At 36.1% G+C, this 24,194-nt stretch overlaps 2 protein-coding genes across 2 annotated transcripts in view; one reads left to right on the top strand and one right to left on the bottom strand.

Annotated features, from left to right (window-relative positions):
- The window catches only part of LOC136802798 (uncharacterized), a 40,646-nt gene extending 17,164 nt beyond the window's left edge, over positions 1–23,482 (bottom strand). Inside the window, exons 1-9 of the mRNA XM_067059560.1 lie at positions 23,224–23,482; positions 20,547–20,744; positions 19,549–19,755; positions 18,344–18,475; positions 5,497–6,396; positions 4,627–4,935; positions 3,736–4,032; positions 1,784–2,194; positions 716–982 (exon numbers count right to left, since the gene is read on the bottom strand). Of these exons, the coding sequence (XP_066915661.1) occupies positions 716–982; positions 1,784–2,194; positions 3,736–4,032; positions 4,627–4,935; positions 5,497–6,396; positions 18,344–18,475; positions 19,549–19,755; positions 20,547–20,744; positions 23,224–23,284 (2,782 nt within the window). The 5' untranslated portion in view covers positions 23,285–23,482. The remainder of the gene's footprint in view (positions 1–715; positions 983–1,783; positions 2,195–3,735; positions 4,033–4,626; positions 4,936–5,496; positions 6,397–18,343; positions 18,476–19,548; positions 19,756–20,546; positions 20,745–23,223) is intronic.
- LOC136802809 (uncharacterized) lies at positions 7,938–13,044 on the top strand. The gene is made up of 5 exons (XM_067059574.1): positions 7,938–8,054; positions 9,065–9,161; positions 9,706–9,845; positions 11,640–11,790; positions 12,877–13,044. Exons 1-5 carry the CDS (start codon positions 7,938–7,940, stop codon positions 13,008–13,010), a joined length of 639 nt encoding a protein of 212 aa, XP_066915675.1. The 3' UTR covers positions 13,011–13,044.
- Positions 23,483–24,194: the final 712 nt, after the last annotated feature.

The raw sequence follows: 24,194 nt of genomic DNA, 5'->3' as shown, positions 1-24,194 counted from the left end.
TTCAATTGGTTCAAGGTTAATAAAAAAAAGTTGATTAGATTAAAGCAAATATGTCCTACTCAAATTTTGGACGTTTTCAATAGACGATTTCGGACACCGTCTTTGGAGGTCGCCAACACCGAAGATAGAGAGAGTCGATATTTTACGTGGATAGCCCTCTCTATCTCCTAAACAATTAAAATGCTAGATCCTATCCATCGGCACGAAATTTAAAAAGACAAAGTTTTACTTCACTTTTTTTTTCTGGAAAAAGCTTAAAGTTGCCTATCTAGCTCTTCGGGCTTTACAGATCTGTGCTTTAGGTGTTTTCTATCATTTGCTTTCATTCGAGTATATATATTTCTTATACGTACTATGCTTTTATTTCAAGAAGTTACACGTTCTTTTTATAAGAAAAAACTATATAAGAACATGGGGCTTAGCTGGTCAAAATGTTAAGAACAAGCTAAGAATATCTCAAGGGTTAGAGGACTCTAAAATACCCGATTTCTTAGGAAAATGGGTAAAAATGCTCACAAAATGGTGAAAATAAGAAAATTCTTAAGTTGAAAACTTAAAAGGTTAAGAACATCCAAAGGCTTCAAAAATTGTGAATGTTTTTATGAAAATGTGTATCGCTTTCTATCTCTTTTCAGCGCGCCCAGCAAGCGGGAGCCACGTTCGAGTTCATTCCCTTTAACCTAGGTAAGTAAATAAAATAAGAGAGATCACATACCCGGTATTGAAAATGCTGTTCCGGATAACATTTCTCTTTTCATATATCTTTTATCATGATAACCACAGTGAATTGTTTCATTTAATACGTATTTATTAACAGTGAAGGCAAGCGCATTGCCCAAGCGGCTTTCAAACACGCCAACATTTGTGACCGAATCTGCAGCAAGGAACGCATATCTTTCATCGATGGGTAAAGGTGATCCGTATCCGCACATGACGGCTAAATAATCATCCCTTTGGATTCCAACAACACTGATATTGAATGCTAAAAATGTACAAGAAAATAAGAACGAACGATTAAAAATAATCTTTTATATCGATGCCACAAATGAAAACGAAATATCTTTTGCTGAAGATAACGTAGAAATTAGAAATTAAAGTACTAGTTAGTGCTGGTTAGTGGATTCCAACACACTAGCAATGTGGATATGGATTTCTCCCAATTCACTGTCTCTGTCCAGTCAGTAGACAAGAATTCCCTTTCAGATCCACCCCGTGGCAATTGAGTTAGCGATGTAGACAACGAGTGCTTAAATTACAAAAACTTTTTCACTTTTATTTCTAAAAATAATTATGATCGACATAGGCCACTTTTTACCCTTGCGAGAGGGTGGACGAACATTTACAGTGAGGTAATCCGAAAAAGACATCCAGGGGGTCTAAAGAAGTGTTTTTCATTTTTCCAGGGGGTAAACAGTTATTTTAGAATTTCTAGGAGGTAAAAGGCTGATTTTAGTTCGTGCACCCTCTCTTTAAGGTATGAAAAGAATTTTTTTCACGTTTTTTTTGCAAATTTTGCCATTTTTCCAGATGAGATGGAGTTTTTATAAGATACTTTAATAATTGGTCAATTGAAGTAATAAAAATGACGCGTTCTTCGGAAAAAGTTACAAAATTGTTTTATTACTGGTTAACGACCAACCAAATCAAATAAGAGCTTGTAAAAAAACTCCATCTCGTCCCCATTTTTCAGGGGGATCCACACATTTACAAGAATGGTTTTTTGACTTGAAAAGGTTGCGTCTAGCCTCTTTATGGATATTTAATGGAATAACAATTCACTTACAGAGAGACTCTCCTGCAACCCAAGATGAATTTGATGGCGTGTGCATGTATCTCGGATCAAAGACACCACATCTGTATGTCGCGTTTAATTGGAAGGTATCAGTCAAATCAATACCAGGAATAGTAGCGCTCAATTCTTCAATATCAGCAGCACGTCTTTTTCTTAAAAATTGCTCCCGCCCTATGGTGGTTGTTCGGGGTGGAGTGGAGGGCGTCGGCGTTGGCTGAGATAAAGATGTTAGTTTGAATATTCCTGTAGAGTTTAAGATTTCGTAATATGCTGCATTTGCGAAGGAATTACTATTTGATCGAGCGAGTCGAGCAGCGTTGAATTTATATTTGCATCCTTGGAGAAGGATTCTTCGATTGGAAATTATGAAGTTTGGTTGACTGGTGAATTCAATGTCAACAGCTATGAATAAAACAATGTTAGAATATTCAAAGTAGTTTTATAGCAATATATTATCATCATTACAGGGAAACCATGTCAGCATAATAAGAGTAACTAGCCGTATGCGCAGCGTCGCACGCTGCGTGTCCCATTCCAGTGAATCACTACACATCTAAAAACTCTAACGGAAGAAAAATACCTGCCGATTGATGATAAGATTTTGACTTTATAAAAGAAAGGAGAAAAAAGATAATATTGCATTGCAATTTTTAACCACAATTAGTAAATGGCTTAGAAGAATTATATTTTAGATCTATTTAGCCATCATGGCTAGCAATCGTGGAAAGACATTCGAAGGCGACTTTGAAATACTTTAAAAAGTTTAGAAAGTGATAGGGAGCCACTATTGTAAACATAAAGTTTTAAAGAGCATCTAAATAAGAATTCTTCAGAATGAAAATTTATACTTGGGAAGAAGGTTGATTTAACCCATCCACCTCCCAGGCACCTGTATAGAAAATAATATCTTTACGTCTCAAAGTTAGTCTAGTGGTAGGAAATCTGCATACGGTGCAAAAACATGATGGTTCAACACCATGAAGAGGAGGCTTTGTAGGGCTTTGTTAGATTTTCGAAAACTTTTTATAATACGTTGTAAACACACACGTTTTAGCGTACTAATATATAGATTCCCTGAGATTGGTTTCCACATGTTAGCAATAAAGAGAGTGCACAATAACAGAGAATGGACAGTTTATTTTAAAGACCCTTCGTTTATGAAAAAACCCTAGAGTCATGAATATTCATAGTGATCAAGCCTAAATTATCATTTACATTTAACCCTTTCAGTCCCACGGCACCATTGGGCGGTATTACTGTGTAATGAATATTTTTTCGTACACTCAATCGGGGGAATAAGTCAAATAACGGAAATAGTAGTAATACTCGGGAATGAGCCTAGACGATGCTATCGTCCGTTTAGAGGGTCAGTAAACCCGATAAAGTATATATGCACAGAGTCAGGGCGTCAGGGCGGTTTGCAGGAAAATATTGGCGGTGGAGTTTTGGAACAAAACACTGTAAACACCCCCGCCACTGTTTACTCCGCCCCGAGCTGAACTCCGTTTTCAAATTTATCCCACCTCCTGAATTATTCCCTTTTTTAGTGACAATGTGTAGACGATAGGATCGTCTAGAATGAGCCATGAGTTTAGTTTTTAGCTATGCTAAGTAAATGTAGTGTGCATAATAAGGCGAGCATTAGCTGTAACGTCATTGGCAACTTTCTTATTATAGTCTTTGATGGCCTATATCTCCGGTACAAAAAAGTTTCCAGAATTCTCATAGCTACCATTAGAAAGAATAAAAAACTTTGATGGAAATATAAGCTGCCTAGTACCTTGCTAAAGTAAGACGTCGGCTTCGAAAACTTTTTCTCTTGGACTGAAAAGTTCAGGTTCACCTTTAATAGTGAGGATACATTCTAGATGTGGTAAAATCAATCTATATAAGTAAAAGGATTTACAAGAGAAATTAAAGAAGAGAAAAATATTTAATATTACCTTTGACAGTTACATTCACTCCTTTTGATTTTATGATTTCATCAGACACGGCAACTTTGACTCCACATTGATAAAAGCCAGTACTGAGCAAAGTCAACTCTTTAAGTTCAAATGCTGGGAAATGCCTCCCACCAAATAAAGCAGTCTCATTACTGATAATCGTCCCATCATTCATCCAAAAAGCTTCACCTTTCGTCAGTGTAAAGTGGGTACTTAAAGCAGGACCCCTTATAGTTAATGAGTTTCCAAGGAGAGCGATGTCAGCATTATATGTAGGTGTTCCCGCGAATCTTGGTACTGAAAGAAGGGGAAAAGGATATCTATATTGTTTATGCACAGCATAGTACTAGTAGTATCTTAACAAGACCCGGCGGAAAAACCGTAAAAGTGGGGAAGTTGAAGGCTCAAAATGAGATAAAATTCGCTAGGAATTTGAGAAAAAAATACTTTTGCTCAAAAGTGGGGAGGCTTAAGTCTCTCCAGTCTCCCCGCTTCCGCCGGGTCTGTTGACAGCAATGAAATTATGTAACGTGCACGCTTGTAAGAACAAGAAAAATATATACAGGAAAAAACGACTGTCGTCGTTTTTTAGACATGTAGGTGGAATCTGTATTGAAATTCCCCGGTCTGGAAGCCTTTTGTTTCTTTTTATTGTTCTACATTGAACTTTTTTGAGGTAGTTTGTCTTGTTCCATTTTTGATCACGTGATTATATGTTGAACCAATCCCAGGAAGGGAAGCGATAGCAAATAGTTAAAACAATAGGCTTCCAGACCAGAGTTTTATACGGAGTATGGTGATATATGAATAACATTATTTTGTTTACAAAAGTCATTCAATAATCCTTACAGTACCCTTATTCGTCAGGAAAAAAGAATTTAAAATACTCACGGGCGAAGGAAAATCTAGTGACGTTCGAAAGAGCAGGAGCTTTCATGCGTTCAGGATCAAAGATGGCGCATTGAACATCTCCAACGTCATTGAATGACATTATTTGGTATCTAGGCAACCCGGCAGTGAAATGGTTTTCATCCAATGAACGCTTTTTGCGTTGCGGTAGAATTAATTCAAAATCTCGTCGAACGCCGTTAATTAAAAGATATGTATATTTTTGATCGAAAGCAAACATTGAACGGTACATGCAGTTATCGATCATGGTGCCATCAATCAAGGGAGTTGTTGTAAATACTGGATCCAAATCTAGAAAAAAGTAAAGGTTAAGCTCTTGTATTAGGTAAATTTCCAAAAATAACATCAATACAAAGTCATAGTGGTATGGGCCTTTTTATGAATTATTCTAAGTGCAACGACTGCCTCGTTTTGAGAGCAATGCAAAGGTGATAATATTTCTTCAAGTCTTCAAGTAATACTTTTATAAAAAAAGTGGGAATCATTTACCGTATTGTAATATTTCGAAAACGAGGTAAGCAGCGTTGCTTGTGACGTAATTTATGAAAAAAGTCTAAGCTTTGCAATGGTAGTGGTTTGACCCTTAAAAATTTCTAAAATACAGTAGTGCTTTTAATACAGTTAAAATTATATTAAAGAAACAGATCACAAATACTTTAAGACCTTAGAAGATTTTTCAAAAATCAAAGAATTTTTCTTTCAAAAAAGTCTCTCTAAGGGTCGGTTTTTGGAGGTCCCATCCACATATACCCCTCATCTGCCAACCCTAGTACCCTGGGTATCATCTGTAGTAAACATCGAGAAGCCAAAACATTACAAAAGTGAGATTTTACAGATTTGAGTGATTCTTACTTATGCATCTCTCAAAATACCGTTCAACATTTCCAGTATCTTTCTTGCATTTAGGTTCAGATGTTGCCACGTGCTTTTTCCATTCTTTATACGCAGAAACACATTCCGGCCTTCTGCATTGATTCCACGATATGATTTCTCGTAATTTAATAGAATTTGTATTGAGAAGAAGTGCTGAGCCTCCAAAGCTGATTGTAAATCGGAAAGATCTACTGAGTTCGGCATTGTCTTTAAAACTTAACGGCACTGTAACATCACTGGTTCCTTCTGGTACCACGAAAGGAATTGAATCTAATGAGATTTCTCGCGTACCTTCATTCAAGATCTCCGTTATAAGTAGAGTAGCATTGCCAACCCGGTTACCGAAAGTCGATCGTAGAATAGTCATATCTATAAGCAACCGTTCAAAAGACCGTCTGGTATATCGAAAACCTGTCGATTTACTACCCGCGGTAAGTCCAAAACCCCTCGTAATAGTATTACTAAAAAGTTGGCATTCGTTATCTAGAAGATCCTGGTATGGTTTGCTTGTAGCTCGACATTCATCCGTGAAATGTACGTTTAAAGTGGTCGTTTCTGCTGGTGAATTAACAATTTTTACAGCTATGGATAAAGTGAAATTCTGACCACCAAGATATTCAAAATCCGCCACTGTCGTGACATAAATGTCTCCAGAAGCTGTATTGACACAGAAAAGGTTAGGGGCAGGTTCACCAGAAATTCTATTACATGAACTAGGTAACGATTCTACATTCGCTGTCGGAAGTGGAATTGTTCCTTTTTCATCTGATATTTTAACGGTAAAATCGCCCGTTTTTGTAATGTAACTTGATCCATTGATTATCTTCTGGTTCACAATACCATCTGAAATCTCGATGTTGAATATCTTTGACATTGCTCCTGAAAGAAAGAGAAGAAACGCAAAGTGTAGACTGGATTCGTTTATAATTTGTGTAATACAGTGATATGGGTGTTATAAAATATCTTAGGCCCTAAGTGACTAAATTTTGGTTTGGTGACTAAAATAAGGGCCGACTAAAAATTTGGGCCAAATTAAAAGTTCGTAATTAAGCTTTCCTTATTTTCCAGTATTTTAAGCGTTCTCCTATTTTCCTATTTTCCTTGTAAATTTAGAAAGGGCCCAAATTTTTAGTCGGTCTTAATTATTAGTCGGCCCTTAGTGACTAAATTTTGACGATGTGACTAAAAATAGGGCCGACTAATAATTAGGGCTAAGTTTTGGCCGATATAGTAATACGGTATTTCTTACAGGTTAAAATCAGTTTGTTTAAACTACAAATTGTTCCCTCCATTATTTTTTTGCTCATTTTCTATTATGTCTGAATTCGTCGTCTAGCATGCTAGACTACGTAGATGGTAGAAGCTTAACTTCAAATCACCCTTTGAGCTTTCACCCTTTGAAATTTTGCACATAATTATGTAATATCGAACTTAAAAAATGTTCGTTGAGAGGAAAAATTCATACTAGTAGGAACTTGGTGATCATTTGTAAAAACAGTCAAACGGGTTTTTCGGTTTGGTAAAGTAAACTAGCCTTTCCAGTATTACAATAGAAATTTTCATTTTCATCTTAAAATCAGCTACTTAAAATTATCTTTCCAAAGAGGTATTACTTTTCTTTATGATACACGTTTTTTATAAGAACAAACTATATAAGAACATGTAACGCTTCGATGGCCAAAATGTTAAGAACAAGTTAGGAACACTTTAAGGCTTTGGGGACTCAAAAACACTCGATTTCTTAGGAAAATGGAAAAAAATACTCATAACATGGGGGAATTTAAAAACATATTAAGAACATTTTTAGGCTTAAAACTTAAATCGGAAGGCAGGGGTAATAGAAATATTTGTCAGACATAAGAACAAAGGTGAATAATTTTTAACGATTATTTTTAATTTAACATTCATATATCGTGACAATTAGCCCCAGTATGAATTTTTATTTTATAACCAAATTTTGCTTCATTCGATTCAGTTTTTATAATCCGTAAAAAAAGTATGAATTGCGCCGAAAAACCGTTCATAAATTTTTCATTTCGAATTTAAAATTTCAATTTTGGAATTTTTTTTGTCACGAAAAAACTTAAATTTTCATTTTTTTAAATTTGACCCAACAGCGTCAACAGGGACTTTTAAAAGAGAAAATTGTCTTTTGGTATTTAAAAAAATGTGAAGCTGAGAAAATTATGAGGTTGGATACTCAGTATACATTATTTTTTACAATCTTAATAATTTGCATTACCGTTGGTTATTCTCATGTTCTACAACTCAAACAATGTCGAAACTTTGATGCAGAATTCTCAAAAATCACATATGGTCAACGATTACTTGGAGATATATTTAAAACGTTAGATTCAATATCTTTACGGCGATGTCTAACCAAATGTTTGTATTATATGGGTTGTCTCTCTGTTAATTACATGCGGACCAATCAAATTTGCGAGATTTTAGGGAACAGCTTACAACGAAATTCATCAGCTGCGCTCTCATCCAATGAAACTTGGAATCATTTCGAAACAAATTACGATAGAAAAACGGTAAGAATTTAAAAATGGCCGCATCCAATGAAATTGGAATCTAAAAAATGCATTTTAGATACAATAAAACAGCCGTAATGACGGCTTCAAACTCCAGGAATTGTGATTTTTGAATAGTGAACCATTACACGTTTTTTTCTTTTATTAGAACCCAGTTTATAAGAACATCGAGGCTGAAATTCGTCGAAAATTTAAGAACATCGTAAGAACATGCCCAGCCTCAGTTTGGAAAAAAATGACAAGAAACTACAATTTTTTCCTCTTTTCAAGCAGTTTTAATCAAACTTAGGAATGGATTTTCTAAATCGAGAGTCAAATATTGTCCAAATTTTACCAATTTTAAGTGCTCTTTATTTTGCATGATATTGTTGTCGATTTAGAGTAGTATGAAAATTTAAGAACGCATCTAAGAACATTTCAGGCTGAAAATTGCTAAAAAAATAAGCACATCCAGGCTCAGCCAAATTTTAGGTGTTCTAATAAAAAAAAAAACGTGTATGCAAACATCTTTATCGTGGTCAGCCTTTTTCTAATATATCTAACATAAACCTTAAAAGAGTATATCCTAGTAAGTGCGAGCGCAAATGCAAACCAAATCAGGAAATCAAACCGGAAAGATTGGGAAATCGAACCTGACTATCGCGATTAATCGGATTTACGCACAATTACAAATGAAAAACACTGATTTTATGAAACTCCTTAACCAGAGTTTAACCATGCCAAATTTGAACAAAAAATAGATTCAGGAGGTGATATTTGAAACTATTTTTGTCCATTTACAACGGATAGACGGCGAGAAAAGAAACCTTTCTCTAGCTAAAACATATTTAAGAAAATATGGTTTCACAAAACTCGAGTCTAGTCCTTTAGTTCACTTTTTATGATTCTGATAGCGCTCGCTTCCATTAGTAAACTCAAAAAGTGGTGCAGGTGGTTCTAGGCATGAGATTGAGATCCCATAACCTTTTTGCACATTCCAACCGCTATTACACGATTAACTTTTTTTCTAGATTGGTATTTCGTGTTTCAAAAGCAATCCCTGTCCTGCAGATAAACGTTGCGTGGATAATTGTGATGGTCTGACCACTTGTGTATCTATTACAGTTGGTAAGGCATTATCTACATTAAAGTCCACTCTCGTTTGTTGGGTCGTTGGGTCTCATAGTTCCAAATAAGGGGCTTTAGAAAAAATGGACTCTAATTCGAAATTTGCGGGGCATTCTGTTTTTTTTGCACACTGGTTCGTGATAGAAAATGAAAAAAATTAAAACCAAACATTTTTCCCATAATGCCAACAATTTTTGCACAATTTACACCACAATTTTGCTGTATGAATGTTCTCAAAGTAAGTAAGTCTACGACCGCAGTCGGAGGCGACCCGAAGACTCCTCTTTCGGGTACTCTTTCGATAGCTATCTACCCGAAGGAAGGGGAGGGCGCCACTCTTTCTCCCTGGGTTGCTCCCTACTTACCCTTGATCATTCTCTTAATTGCTGAGCATCAAGCAGAGAGGCATCAAGTACCATTTTGGGAATCTTTGGTATGACCCGGCTGGGGCTTGAACACACAACCTTGAGAACCGTAGCCGGATGGTATACCACTGCACCACGGTCGATATCTCAAAAGACATTTAAAATGGCTTTCTATTTAGAATCATTGCGAGGTCACCTTACTACAATCACCGCATCAACAGAATCGCCCAGTTGGGGATCAGCTTCAAAAGCATTTGATGGTTCGGAGACGTCTCAATGGCATACACAAGGTGGTGCTTCTCAAAAACATTGGATCAAGGTTCGTTTTATTTTCTGGTTACTATAGCTAAAGGCTTGGGGACACAAGAAGTCTTTTTCGCTTTGGTGCAATACAAAGTGCTCCATCCCACCAACACAAGAAAAAAGTGCGTGTCCCATGGTTTCTTTTTTTGTTTCATGGGACAATAAGTGAGAGAAATACCCAAAAGACACATTGATTTTGTCCCTGAGACAATGGAGCAAAATTGATTAAGTGAGAGAACTGAGAGACAAACAAATGTTATCAAAAGTCTTGTCGACGGATTTCACTTTTATTGGTATAAAGAAGACACAAGAAAGCGTTTCAGATTGGTGGGATGGAGCATGTTGAATTGCACCAACGCGAAAAAGACTTCTCGTGTCCCAAGCTTAACTCTTGTAAATACACAGGTTGCAAGATTAAAGTCTGAAGGGGTTTGTACTTTTACGGTGTGACGCGATAGGCCCTTTTTAGTACGGTATTACGGGATTTGACGAAAAAAGAGACGGGAAAACGGTATTTTAAAATCAGACGGTGACGGTATTTAGGCACATTTTTGCCCTGTACAAGCCGGTGTGACGGTGTTATTATTTTTTCCATTTTCGGGATTCCGGGATTCAGCAAAAGTTTTGACGGGAAAACGGTATTTCGAACCCCTACAACCTCCCCCCCCTCTGAAGACAAATCACGCTTTTACCCAACATTTTTATGTGCTTGTTGCATGACATTTATTTCTGATTGGTTCGAAAACTAATGTTATCAGCTGTGTGTTGTAAAGTAAGAAACATGGTAGCGAAACATGGGAATAAAATCACGTGAACTTTTTCGAGTAATCACATGTTTTTACTGCATTGATACAGTTTTGCAACCCGTGTATTTCAACTTCTATAGACCGCGTGGGCATATTTTTGTCCGTTTTATCAATCTAAAACCTTCCCAGTCTTTTTTCCACACCTATAGACAATAGAAAAAAAGGTGTAAAAAAAGGATCGAATCGAGTTTAGGAAGATAATTAAATATAATAAAGTCGGACGCGCCTGACCGCGCGACTACGGTTGAAAAGATGTATTAGCGTTCGAATTAACAAGAAAAGTCGTTACAGTTGGTATAGTGAGGTCTACTCACAGAAGAAGGTAAGAATGCTTCAGGTAATGATTAAATGCATGAAATACACCACAGAGGGTTTAAAATTAATTTCAAGTAGTAGCGTTGAATTATTTCACCTGACCACCTGCTAGATGACCATTTCAAACTTCATTGTCCTAATTTTGATATTTTGACGAAAACGTTTCACCTACATTTTGGGGTTTCGCTGACCATTATTTTGAGGGTCTTTATAACCCAACATATAAAAGTCTGCAAATAACTCATAATAAGAAAGTACAGCCTGAGATGTTGACATTTTGAGCTTTTACGACGGAAAGAATTAACGAAAGGTTACTCGATCATTACACCCCTGTGTAACAGACCCGCTGGGACTCCCAGCCCGGACAGAAAATTTGCTTAAGCTTGAAAAGAATAGAATTCCTTTCCTCCTTGGGACTTTGACAGAAATTTTTGTCCACACTTTGGGAAAAGGGCTGCGAGGCAGAGGTGCTGTATTTCAACACAAAATTTTCTTTTTCCCTAAATTAACACAAAAATTCTTCAACATCAACTACTTTTTAATTCTACATTAGATCTGGTTCAATATCTTAGTTGAGAACTGCAAAATTTCGTTGAAAACGTATATGAATTCATATCATTTGTTCTTGTTGTTAAAAAGCGGGCATTAATTGTTTCACTAATTTATCATTTTTATCATCTTTTTAAAAGGCAGAATTTCAATCGCGTGTGTTTGTGGATTACATAGTATTCGTCAATCGATTTGAACAATTTATAGACATGCGAAACAATAACATGGACCTCTTTACTAGCATATCTGTTGGCGGTGCACAAGATCGTTATATATGGTTTGCAAACACAGGTAATACAATTACATTCGAGTCTACTTAACTCGAACCATAGATTTAAAACTTAGGCTAGATGGCGTACTTTGGCTGAAAAATGTGCCGAGGTTAGGCAGGAAATCCTACCTAAATCACGTGACATTACAATAGAATTTCAACGCTTGACCAATCAGAAGCTTCGCAGGTTTTCGAAAACAATAGCGGCAATATTTTTTCCGATATCAAATTTTTTTGCCTACAATGGCTTAAAGATCGACATCTGGATCTAGATCTAGCCCTTCGGGCTTTATAAATCTACGACTCGAACACGCACAAAGGACCATAAAACTAGTTCGAATTAAGGAAGCATTCGAATTATAGAGGTTCGAGTAAAAGAGACTCCCGGGGGGGCACTGGGTTTACGGACTGACGGTATGTGCGGGCCAAAAATTGGCTTTTAAAATTGCACCCTTACAGTGCAGCAAAAATCAGTGAAAATCATACCCTTAGAGTGCATTTTCCCCCAAATTTTCGATCCCTTTCGTGCAAAAAATATGGTCAAAATTTTGGTCAAAATATCTCTGTTTTTCAAGAATTTTCTGAGATTTCTACCCTTACAGTGCATCTTTAGTTTTTCCGACCCTTACAGTGCATTTTAAACATCTTGGAAAAGGTACCCTTAGGACCCGCACATACCCGTCGGTCCTTTTGCCCAGCTGCCCCCCCCCCCGGGAAGAGACTCCATTGTATCAAGCATTTTTAGATTTCTTTTTTAGAGCCAAAGTTTAAAAAATATATAATATTTTTAACACATCCCTGTGTCACAGACCCGGTTGATCCGCTGGAAACTTTGGCCAAAATTTCAGCCCCATTGGGAAATCGAATTTGATTTCAATCCATTAAAAAGTCACTTTAAAAATTGAACTCCTGCTCCTTTGAGATTGGAATAATAGAATTTCTATTCCAATGGGATTTTGATAGAAATTTTTGTCCCCGAGGGTAAAACTTTCACCGGGGCTGTGAGACAGGGGTGTTTCATCTGAGGACATTGACCTGAATACGAGACGTCTTGAATAAAAAATAAAATCAAATCAATATATTTGTGCTTTTATTCATTTTAACAGGTGATTTAGAGGGTAAAAAACGAAGAATGTTTTCGTGTATGAGGTATGCTGATGCTTTTTATGCTGAACAACCTCAAGGTTTAAGTAACACCGTCAACATTATGGAGGTATGGATTTATGGTGCCCAAGTCTAAATAAGGAATCTGTAATCAAGAGTTTGACAAGAGAAAATGTAAGCAAGTTTTATGTACACGTTTTTTTATAAGAATAGACTTTATAAGAATGTCCATGATGAAAATGGCCAAAAAATTGAACATAATGCTAAGAATATCACCATCATGGAATTTTGCTACTCAAGCTAAGAATGCCATTTTTAGAGCATTTTTAATTAGAAATAGTCATACCAAGTTAAGAATGCCATTCTTAGAGTATTTTCAATTATAAATAGTCATAATCCCAAAGTAAGGCTCACTCCTTTCACAAAAATCATGGTTTTAGCCCACTTTTCAGGTGCCCCCATTGAAGCATGGTGCCCCCAACGAGTTAGGTCCCCTTGAGAAATTACTTTGAGTTAAGTACCCCTATTCAGCCGATAATTTTTTTGAATTGACACTTTTTGTTCTTTTGTCATTCCTAAAATCTTAATGATTTTTAAATCTTTCTAATGATGAAGAAGAAACAAGACTATAGTGTTATTATATAATATACAGGAATGCAGCAAGGAATAAATATTAGTACCAGTAAAGATTTCAAAACGTCTACAGAAGATTGTTATCAGTTATGTTATGAGTGTGAAACAGAGCCAAAAACAAAACTAGCTACCATGTTTGTTTACTCTTATATCCTGACGTTTTAGCTTCTCTTTGATAGCGTGGGAAGCGCTCACAAATGAACGCCTGCTAATAAGCTTTGTTGTTATGCCATAAAGATGGCGGCTGTAAATCAAAACAATCACATTAGAAAAATATAGCAAAAGCTGGCGTGATGGGAAACGAAAGAAAATTTGGATGGGAAACTAGGTGCTGGGGTAAAAAAATTCAATAATTTGAAATATTTTGAAATATTTTGAAATATTCGATTTGGAAAATATAACCAGCCCCCAGAGCCTGCATCAAGACAGCTAGGTACCCTTAATGAAGAGGTAACCCCAAAAAATTACAAAACATTAGCCCCCCACTGCTACTATAAACTGGCCTAGGTGCCCTTCAGATTTCTGGGGGGGGGGGGGCTGAAACCATGAAAATGCCATTTTTATACTTGAGACGTATGTACTAAATGTTAAATCTAGTCTAAGAATACTGTAAGAATATTTTAGGATGATTTTCCCAAAAAAGTTAAGAGTATCCATGATTCAAATGGATTTACACCATTCTTATAAAATTCGAAAGGAAAATAAAAAAAGCAAAGTTGACATGTCCTCAAAATCGCCGTCTACTTACGGTAAAAACACCAAAATACCATCGTTTGTTTCTGGAAATTATAAAGTTATAAAGTTTAATTGTTTTAAACCTCCTGTGAATTATCAAATAGAAAAAGTTTAGATGAGCAAAGGTGATATAGAGCCGTACACCCACTATCGACTTTGTTTTGCATCGACTTTACTTAGCGTCGCCTTCGGTATCATCCAATACATAAAACACATGTAAAACAAAAGACCTGCATGGCCAAAAATAAGCGAAACATTGCCCCTTTAATCGTTTGTAGCTTTTAAGCCTCCTATTTATTTCATGTTTTTTATTTTATTACTATTTGATTAAAGTATTTAATTTATGATTTCAAGTATCTAAATTTCACTAAGTCTTAACTTAGGAGTGCCAAGTCGACTTAGGAGTGCTAAGTCAACTTAGGAATACTAAGTCAACTTAGAAGCGCTAAGTCGATCGACTTAGGAGTACGTACTAAGTCAACTTAGAAAAAAAGCGCGGGTAATCATTTACGCACATCTAGTGAAATGTAAAAAGTGGTCTGGACCCGAAAGAAAATTGAAAACGGCATTGGCTGAGTTGAAAAGATCCCTAATCTATGTATTTTATTCACAAAATCTTTTGTCTATCATTGATTCCTTGAAGGTCTTTATTCGAATCTGTTGAATCATAATAAGCTTCTATTGAGCCCTTTTTATACAACAAACAGACAACCAGACAACCACCACAGACTTTACACACATTTTTCATACCTTGTCCACATCAAAACATACCCAATATTGCCGTACATAACATTGCATACCCCCTCACTTTGCACATCAATATATGTACCCATTCTATATACACAACAACGGAGGACCCACTGCTTCTTCCCTATACTTATCCTTAGTGCTTCTAAATCGACTTAGCACTTCTAAGTTGACTAAACACTCCTAAGTCGACTTGGCACTCCTAAGTTGACTTAGCACTCCTAAGTTGACTTAGCACTCCTAAGTTGACTTAGCACTCCTAAAGTTGAGTTAGCACTTCTAAGTCGACTTAGTAGTTCTAAGTTGACTTAGAACCTGTAAGTATAAGTAGTTTGTACATGGCACTAACAATCCACGGTATTTCAAGGATCTTATTGATAATTTATTTTAAGAATTGTAAAACTTACATTATTATGTCACCATAATTAGTTTTATACTTTATAAGAATATTTATGATGAAATTGGCCGAAAAATAAACTACTGGCATCACGGGATTTTTGCAAAAGAACATAAAGAATGTAATTTGTAGGATATTCCACCATTAAATTGACAATTATTCCCTAGCAATGCCTAAAGGACCCAAGATTTGATCCAAGCCTAAGAATACCTTAAAAACATATCAGAATAATTTTCCCCAAAAAGTTAAGAATTTTCATGATGAATCGGAAAAATACCATTCTTATACAAAACGTATAGAGTAAATGTAGGAAACTTTAACACAGGAAATTATTTCTCCTTAATAACTGACGTTAATAAATTCATCAAATCATCAGAAATTTTTAGATTCTAGTTTCTTATTCCTGTTTGAAAAAAGATAAAGGGGAAACCTTATTAAGTATTTACCAGTGCGTTTTACGTCATCAGTATATAAATCCCAATCAGTCAAATTCCCAAGCAGTCAAATTCCCAAGCAGTCAAATTCCCAAGCAGCCAGATCCCCAAAGCAGCCAAATCCCCAGAGCAGCCAAAAATAGGTGCTGCGAATGTGCGGATGGAAGTTTTTTCAAACAGTCTATTTTTGGCATTGAGAAGATACGGTGTTGCATTCACGAAGGAACACAGAACTAAAAGAAACGGAGGGATCTGATCTCATCCAACAGGTACTTAACTGGTCAATGATAATGATCCAGCATCATTTAATGATTCATCATTACTAAATTTGCTTTTATCCTGATTGAGAATCAGATTGTGGCATAAACTATCGAGTGTAAAGTTAGTAGTCGTGTTTGAAATATTTTCATGTGAATTTAATATAAACACATGAAAGTATTAGAACCCCGACGAGCCTCCTGTCATGGGAAAAATAGCCAAATAGTCGTCCAAGGTCTATATTGGGAAAAAACCTAACTGAAGTATCTTATTTCTACTAGTAAACCTAAATACATTATAACATGAGGAATCCCCCGCACTGGGATTTTTGAGCTGTAAGAATGTAATTCAAAAGCCTCATCAAACAAAACAAGAGATTTTTCGTTTCCGGTGGTATTTACCGTGAGATCTTGCATCAGTGAAGGCTAACATGCATAGCCCTCAAATGAAAGACCTGGCTGGTCATTAAAATACAACTACGCAGTTCCACTTGCAGCTCTACTCTACCATTTTTGTTTTGATTTATTTTTGTATTTTAATGACCAGCCAGGTCTTTCATTTGAGGGCTACGCATGCTAGCCTCCACTGATGCAAGTTACCCGATCTCACGGTAGCTAGCTCCACTTGCTAAAAGAATTCTCAACGGGTCAGCACTTTTGAGCACTTTTTAACAAGGCGTGACAAGAAAAGAATAATTGTGTCATGTGCTAGGGATCACTTCATGGTTTTCAAAGGAATAAGGGAATTCGAGTAGTCACAATTTGAGGCAACTTGTGGAAGCTCCTTTTTCGAAGACTTTCTACCCAAACTGTTGGGGGTGCCACTCTTTCGGTCTTCATTTCCCACTTACTCTTAATGGAGTTCCAAGATATCTTTGCGGAAAGCATGCTGATTACTTTTTAAAGTCTGTATCAAAAGTATGTGGACACTTTAGTTTTTTGACCTTTTCTCAGCACCCATACATACTATGTTATATAGTTATTGTTGGAAAGATATTTCCGAGGAGAATAATCTAATGTATAACATTACACGGACATAACAGAAGGAAATAAGTTTGGACCAAGACATAAGCAAAACACATACCTTGTAATACAAAAAACAATACTGCAACAAAAGCAATGCATCGCAAATTATTCTCCACCATTTTTCAATTATGATCAAAACAAAAAAGATAATATTTTCAAAAATACATTTCTCCAGTCAAGACTTTTTCTTCATTCATTCGACGATTTACAGCGACACACAAAACTAAATTTTCCAAATGAAAAAAAACTTCCTTAATTAAAAGAATATATTCCCACTTGTTTGCATTTTAATTATCTCATGGCATCATCTCATTAGAATGTAAGAGAAAGCATGCGTTTCGTAAATTATCCTAAACTATTCATGATATTCATGACGTAATGTTTTCTACGGAAATACCCCGGTTTTAGCCAGTAGTGACAAGTTTAAACTAGACAAAAGTTGTATAAAATCTGCTAGTACTGGCAAAAACCGGGGTCTTTCCGTAGAAAACATTACGTCATGAATATCATGAATTCCATCAAATCTCATTCTGCAAATTAACAACAAAGAGAGAACAAATTAATGATCTCCCTGGTATTTTTGATGACGCCATTCAGTTATGAAACTAAAAACGAGAGGTAAGCCGTTAAAGGCTTGGATACACGAGAAGTGTTTTTCGCATTGATGCAATGCAACATGCTCCATTCCACCAACACAAGAAAAAAAGTGCGTGTCCCATGGTTTCTTTTTTAGTTTCATGGGACAAAAGCTAAGAGAAGCACAAATGTTATTGAAAAAAAATTGAGTGGAGACACGAAAAGCGTGGTGGGATGGAGCATATGTTGCATTGCACCAACGCAAAAAAAACTTCTCGTGCCCCAAGCCTTTAGAAGGGCGTCGTATAATCCTTGAATATTGATGTATAAGCCGAAACGAAGACTAGGGGGGGGGGATCTTCGCAATCTTTCCAAAGAATAAAAAGTCAAACCTTAAAATTTTGCGCCAAGGCCTCAAATATGGCACTAGTGTAATCTGCAGACCAGAATAGACTTTAAAACTTTTCGTTTGATATCCAAATGCCGTCATATAAATAAATTTGTTCTCAAAAACTTTAAAGCAGCCCCACCGGACTAACAATAGCATTAGGAGGGTTTTTTAGTCTCTTAATCCTGTTTTTTTGCTGTTTGCAAAAATATGCTCATTAGCATATTATATGAAATCTTAATTCGTGGTTTGGCATAGTTAGAAAACTTTTCTAACCTGTGGTAGAATTAAGCATGCGCATTGGGGTTGGAGTTGCTTGGTTACCAGACCCCTTGGTAGTGATTACAGCGGTTGTCGCCTTTATGGTTGAAAACATCTTTGTTGTCGAAACTACTTGTGGCTCATTTTCTATAATAGACAATATTCATATATTTATAATTAACTCAACGTCCAAGGGCGGTTAACTATGATAACAAAGTGGCAGATACAATGAAGTGTAAGCCCGAAGGGGGAATCTCCTTGGTAGGATTTGAAGTCAACAAATCCTACCAAAGTTGTGCGGCCTTGAGCGGCTCGCCTGGTTTTTACACAAATGACAGATTGAAACTAAAATTTACCGCTAAATTTCGAAAAAAATATCAATCGTAAACAAAGGAATTGCTAGATTCAATCTGTCGTCAAAAATACGGCGCATTTTTTAACACTTCACTTTTTCTTGCCTGAGAAAGGTTAGAGATTCTACTGTAGCCCCTTCGGGCTTTAAACTCAATGGGCACATACAATCGAGTTTCCGTAACTCAAACACAATTTGTTCGAGTTATGGAGTAAGGTTTATAAGGCATTGTTAAGTGAAGGGATCGTAAAACTTGTTTTAGTTATAGAGGTTCGAGTTATAGAGGTTCGAGTTATAGAGGTTCGAGTTAAAGAGACTCCATTGTATCGTAATAGTTTATTCCAGAAATAGTCTGCACCCCCTATGTTGAGGAGGTGTGTCGTCCGGGGGTGGAATAGAAAATAAAACATCCAAGAAGGGGGTCTGATTTTTGAGGTTGAAAATCCAGGGTGGTCAGTAAAATGAGGTAATCCAGGGAAATCAGTGTATCTTATAAAAACTCCATCCCGTCTGATCAAATCAAGGGTGAACCAAAAAAGGAAAAAAAAATCCAAGGGGATCCTGAAAAAGTCCAGGGAGTCACCTATCCCAAAAAAAGACCCACTCAACATAGGGGGGACAAATTTTTCTCTGAAATAGCCCAATAAAATTCACCCGTAATTCTATACACTTAAGGCCGGTCTCAACTTTCGCGCGAAACGGGCGACAATTTTTTTCGTAACCTTTTTTGCCTGAAGAAAATTCGACCAATGGAATTTCTTCATTTTTTCATTTTCATTTTTCAACCGACACACCAATGACCTTACAAAAAAGTCAAAAAGTTTTCGCTCATGTCGCGCGAAAGTTTAGACCAAAGAATCAGCATTACCAAGACAATAACTTGTAGGGCAGGCAATTGTCGGAGCACTCAACTTATAGACAAAGAAGTCTTCATTTTTCTGGACACATTTTACAACTTCAATCGTCCACGATCCAAAGCAACATATTCCTTCAACTTGGACACAAACTTTGACCGATGAAATTTGATTGGTAATTTGTGGGTGAGTACCATCAAGCCATATTGGATATTGTGTCCCTGAAAAGAAAAACAAAACCTAAGTTTATAATGGATGTTAAATAGATGTTATTTGAACTTACCAGCTTTGATATTCTTTAAAATTGGTATTTTTATCCTATAATTGACTCTGGTTAATTCAAGCTCGAATAGGAAATCTAATTTATTCGAATTAAAAAGAAGTTCGAACTATCGAAAGTTTTGACTTCCCCTTTTTGAAACTGAGAATTGATTCGAATTATAGAACTTTCAAATAGCCACTATAAACAGTTGACACTCTCTAATTCGATTTTCAAGGAAAATGGGATTTTCATCAAATAAGGGAGCGTATGGTGTAGTTGAATGTCGAATTAAAGAGCGTAAACTACATTATAGTAACTATATTATATTTTCATCGAATGAGGGAGCTTATCGAATAGTCGAACGTCGAATAAGAGAATATTTACAATCGAATCCGAAAGGTGAAGGGCGTACGGTATTTCGGAATTACGGAAAACGACCTTTTTTTCATCGGAATTTCGAAAATCGGGCAAAATTCCTTCGGTATTTTGAAATGCTGAAATTGTTTCGGTATCGGAAATCAATGAATTTTTGCTTCGGAATTTCGGTATTATAAAGTTTTTATTCCCCTTTTTCGGAATTCATACATGAAAAATCAAATTTGATGAAAAATTAGTCAAAATGAGGAAAAATACCCAAAAAAATCGGTATCGGAATTTCAAGTATTTTTTTACGGAATTTCGGAAATTCTAGCAAGATTATACGGTATTTCGGAAATAGCAAACCCTGTACGCCCTCCTCCGAAAGCTTACCGCACGAATTCTTAGCGGGACATTGTGTAGGAATCATTTGATTTTGACCAGTGCTAGTGGTGAACCGATACCAAGTTGATCCATCAAAGTCAATGTCACATAGACCATTTGCGCCAGGAGATAAAACGTTCTTTACACTTCTGGTTAGTGAAGTTGCATTCTCGCGCGTGTACTGTGAGCAAGGGCCGGTTGATGAGACTGTATGTAAGAGGATAAAGATAGAGTATATAGCACCTCTGTGTAATAGTCGACCTTGCCGACCGACGGGGTGTGCCGCTGAAGCTCGAAAAATGAACCCTACGTGGGACTCGTTATTTTGAAAAAGTGACCCTGAATGGGACTGAAATTCGAAAATTTTCCAAACTTTTTCCAAATTCCCCCAAAAAGGTACCTACAAGGGACTGATTTTTCTATTTTTGTGTTTTTGCGACCCTACCTGGGACTCATGGAGATGAAAAAGGTACCCTGACCAGCGCCACATCCCCGTACCCTTTTTGACCAAGTAACACCCTCCCCCCTCGAGAGACCTGATGGGACCCCTTAAATCCACCTCAAAATACCGGACAGAGAATTATCCCCGTAGACATGAATGTCCACTATTTCCAATATTTTCTTCAGTTCAAAGATAATTGATTCAGCTGGCATTAGACCCAGTGAAAGAAATATGTTGAACAGTGAAAAAGAATGTGGCTATTATAAATCTCGACTCTATCTATATATCTAAACACTGTGATAAAAATGCCATGAAATATCATCCTCATCGGAGAATTATAAAGAATTTCATTCCCACTTGGTGAAATTTTTTTTCTTCGAAATCCTCACTGATTCTTTAGCTGTAAATGTTTTTGCAGCTTTAAAAGGAAAGCAAACTGTAAAATACACTCCGGGGGGGGGGCACTCCATTCAAAAACGACCATACGTGCGGCTCAAAATTTGGGCGAAAATCTACCCTTACGGTGCATTTTCTTAAAATTTTTTGACCATTTTCAGGCAATTCTACACCCTTAGAGTGCAATTTTTCTCATCTTTGCTGATTTGAAGCTTGAGAAATATACCCTTAAGGGCCGCACGTATGGTAGGTCAGTTACCTTGAATGTCCCCATCCCCGGGACTACATTTATACACCAACTTTTAATAATGAGAAAATAAAGTTTAGTGGAATATCACTAGTAATTACAAGATGTTGCATATCATTTTTGAGCTTGTATTAATTAAATAGTCTCCTAATTGGCAGATAAATGTGATTTTGGAGCCAAGTATCAATTACCTAAACGAGACCTTAATTATATAACTTAGCAGTTCTATGAAAGCAGTAATAAAGACAGAAATGATAGAATACACGTTTTTTTATAAAAACAAACTATAAAAGGCCATGAGGCTTCAATGGCCTACATGTTAAGAACAAGTTAAGAACAATCTAAGGCTTTGTGGACTTGAAAATTTCTTAGGAAAATGGTCAAAAATATTCACAAAATAGTCAAAATAAGAACATGTTAAGAACATTTTTAGGCTTAAAACTCAAAACGTTAAGAACATCCGAAGGCTTCAAAAATTGTGAATGTTCTTATGAAAAATCGTGTATTAATTTACGGGAAATTACAAAATCCATTTTACAATTTAAACTCAGCTAATTCTAGACTGGAGTCGTTTATAATGCGTGTAATACTAATAATACCAATACTAATAATAGTAATAATAATAATAATACGGGATTTAGTTTGTATAAACGACTGGAAGAATCCGGTGTTCCAGCCTTATAGATACAGGGGCTAGCTACGTAGAAACTTGCGTAGCGAGAAAACAATTTATCAAGCAACAACAAACTCTCAAAACGAAATCAACTCGAATGAAAAACTTTCAATACACAAATCCACACATATTTTTTGTCTCAAGAATCATTTTGAGCAGGAAAAAATTATAATTGCAATATTGACACTTTTCTTTTGTTTGGAGTTAGTGCACAAAGGTTTCTAGACGACTAAAATTGTTCCATTCATTACTTTTTGCTTTATTTCTACTATGTATAAATTAGTCGTCTAGCTTGCTAGACTAAGCTAATTTCGAATATTTTCCTCAATTAAGATTGCGTCTCTAATTTCGGGCGGAAACGAGAGAAAACTTTTTGCCAATCATTAGTGGCATTGATATGTTACAATTTTAAACGATAAAAAACTTTTCAGAACCTGGTAAAATTATATACCCTCCCAAAGGTAACTCAGGTAAAATGAGGTTCGAGGACGTGGTACTGAGCAAGCAGGGTCCCTTTTTTAGGCTCTGAAAATATCTGACACAGTAGCGTAGACAAGTGGGGCGTAAAATTTGTGTAGGAGAGCAGATTTTTATGACATTGTAATGATTACGTGTCATAAAAATCTGTCCTCCTACACAAATATTCTATGCTACTGCTGACAGGCTCGTGAATCCACTTTTTGATCCAAAAATTTTGGACAGGCTCCATTTTTGAAGCTTGTGTTCTTTGCGTAGATTGTGACGAAGAAGACTTGACTATATCTAAGAAAAAATGATCTTCAAGCTAAAGAAAAAGTTATCCCTGAGTTTTGCTTTGCTTTACCGCAGTAATATTTCACTCTAACCCAGATATCCGATCTCCTCTATATCTCAGTATATCATTTCCCCCCCAAAGCACCCCCCCCCCGGCCAGAGATATTATTTTTACCTGATATCAAGTAATAGTGCAATATTGATAAAACCGAGACAACAAAAACATCAAACTGCATTATGTTTATGACCAAAAAAGATGTAGAATAATTTCAACAACTTAAACATTCGCTTGAGAACATATTAAGAATGATCTAAGAAAGTTCTATACCATGTATATTCAATGGCACATAGAATAAATTCAAAAATTGATGTAAGCAAATATTATACTTTTCAATAATGCATCATTAGATTATAAAACACGCATTTATTACGATGCGTTTTTCTTTTCAGAGAATTGGTTTTAGAGATTTTTCGTGACGTCATTTTTTGAATAGAAAGAGGAAACGAGCTTGATGATGTTTGTTGATTTGAGAACAAGTGCAAGTTTTTTTCTATAAGAACAAGAAAGCCTAAGCGGCGTAAAGGCCCAGCAGTGTTGGCAGTATCAACATAATTTTTCGTTGCAGAGTCGCAATACAAATTTACAAAAGTAAATCTTTTTGATGTATTGGCTCGAGTCGCACGAGCAATAAAAATTTAATTACTTTAACATTTTGCGATAAGTACCTCTTACTAATTGAGAAAGAAAGATTTGACCATACAAGTTATGTTGGAGGTATTAATTATATGTGTTTTTTTCTTACACATGCGCACAATAGAAAGTCGGATAATTCGATTTTAGCCTAGACACGTCAATTGATAATTGCGCGCATAGGCCCTGACAAAGTCAAATCTTTTCGACCTGTTGTAGTTTAAACAATTTTGGCCCAGGTCTACAATCTCCACCGTAATATTTGGCACAAAAGGGGATTCCCTCAAATTTGAAAACTGAAAGTGATTTTTAAGTGCGATACCGGTCATAATTTTCAAATTTTATTGTTTATAATCAAACTAGTATCCAGTCCCTTAACTGGCTTTTTGATAGTTCTAATGGTGCTCGCAAAAGGTTGCATTAAACGTCCGTCGGTAAAATCAAAAAGTGGTAAA

Source organism: Clytia hemisphaerica, unplaced genomic scaffold, assembly GCF_902728285.1.
Source record: "Clytia hemisphaerica strain Z4C2 unplaced genomic scaffold, Clytia hemisphaerica genome assembly, whole genome shotgun sequence".
NCBI classification, from domain to species: domain Eukaryota; kingdom Metazoa; phylum Cnidaria; class Hydrozoa; order Leptothecata; family Clytiidae; genus Clytia; species Clytia hemisphaerica.
This window is presented reverse-complemented; position numbering and strand designations above follow the sequence as displayed.

What these genes read in the sequence shown, in the direction of transcription:
- LOC136802809 (XM_067059574.1), top strand. Translation starts at nt 7,938, where the DNA reads ATGCGGACCAATCAAATTTGCGAGATTTTAGGGAACAGCTTACAACGA. An exon ending in TTGTGTATCTATTACAGTTG is followed by an intron (nt 9,162 to 9,705) that starts GTAAGGCATTAT and finishes CTTTCTATTTAG; the next exon opens with AATCATTGCGAGGTCACCTT. An exon ending in CTCAAAAACATTGGATCAAG is followed by an intron (nt 9,846 to 11,639) that starts GTTCGTTTTATT and finishes TCTTTTTAAAAG; the next exon opens with GCAGAATTTCAATCGCGTGT.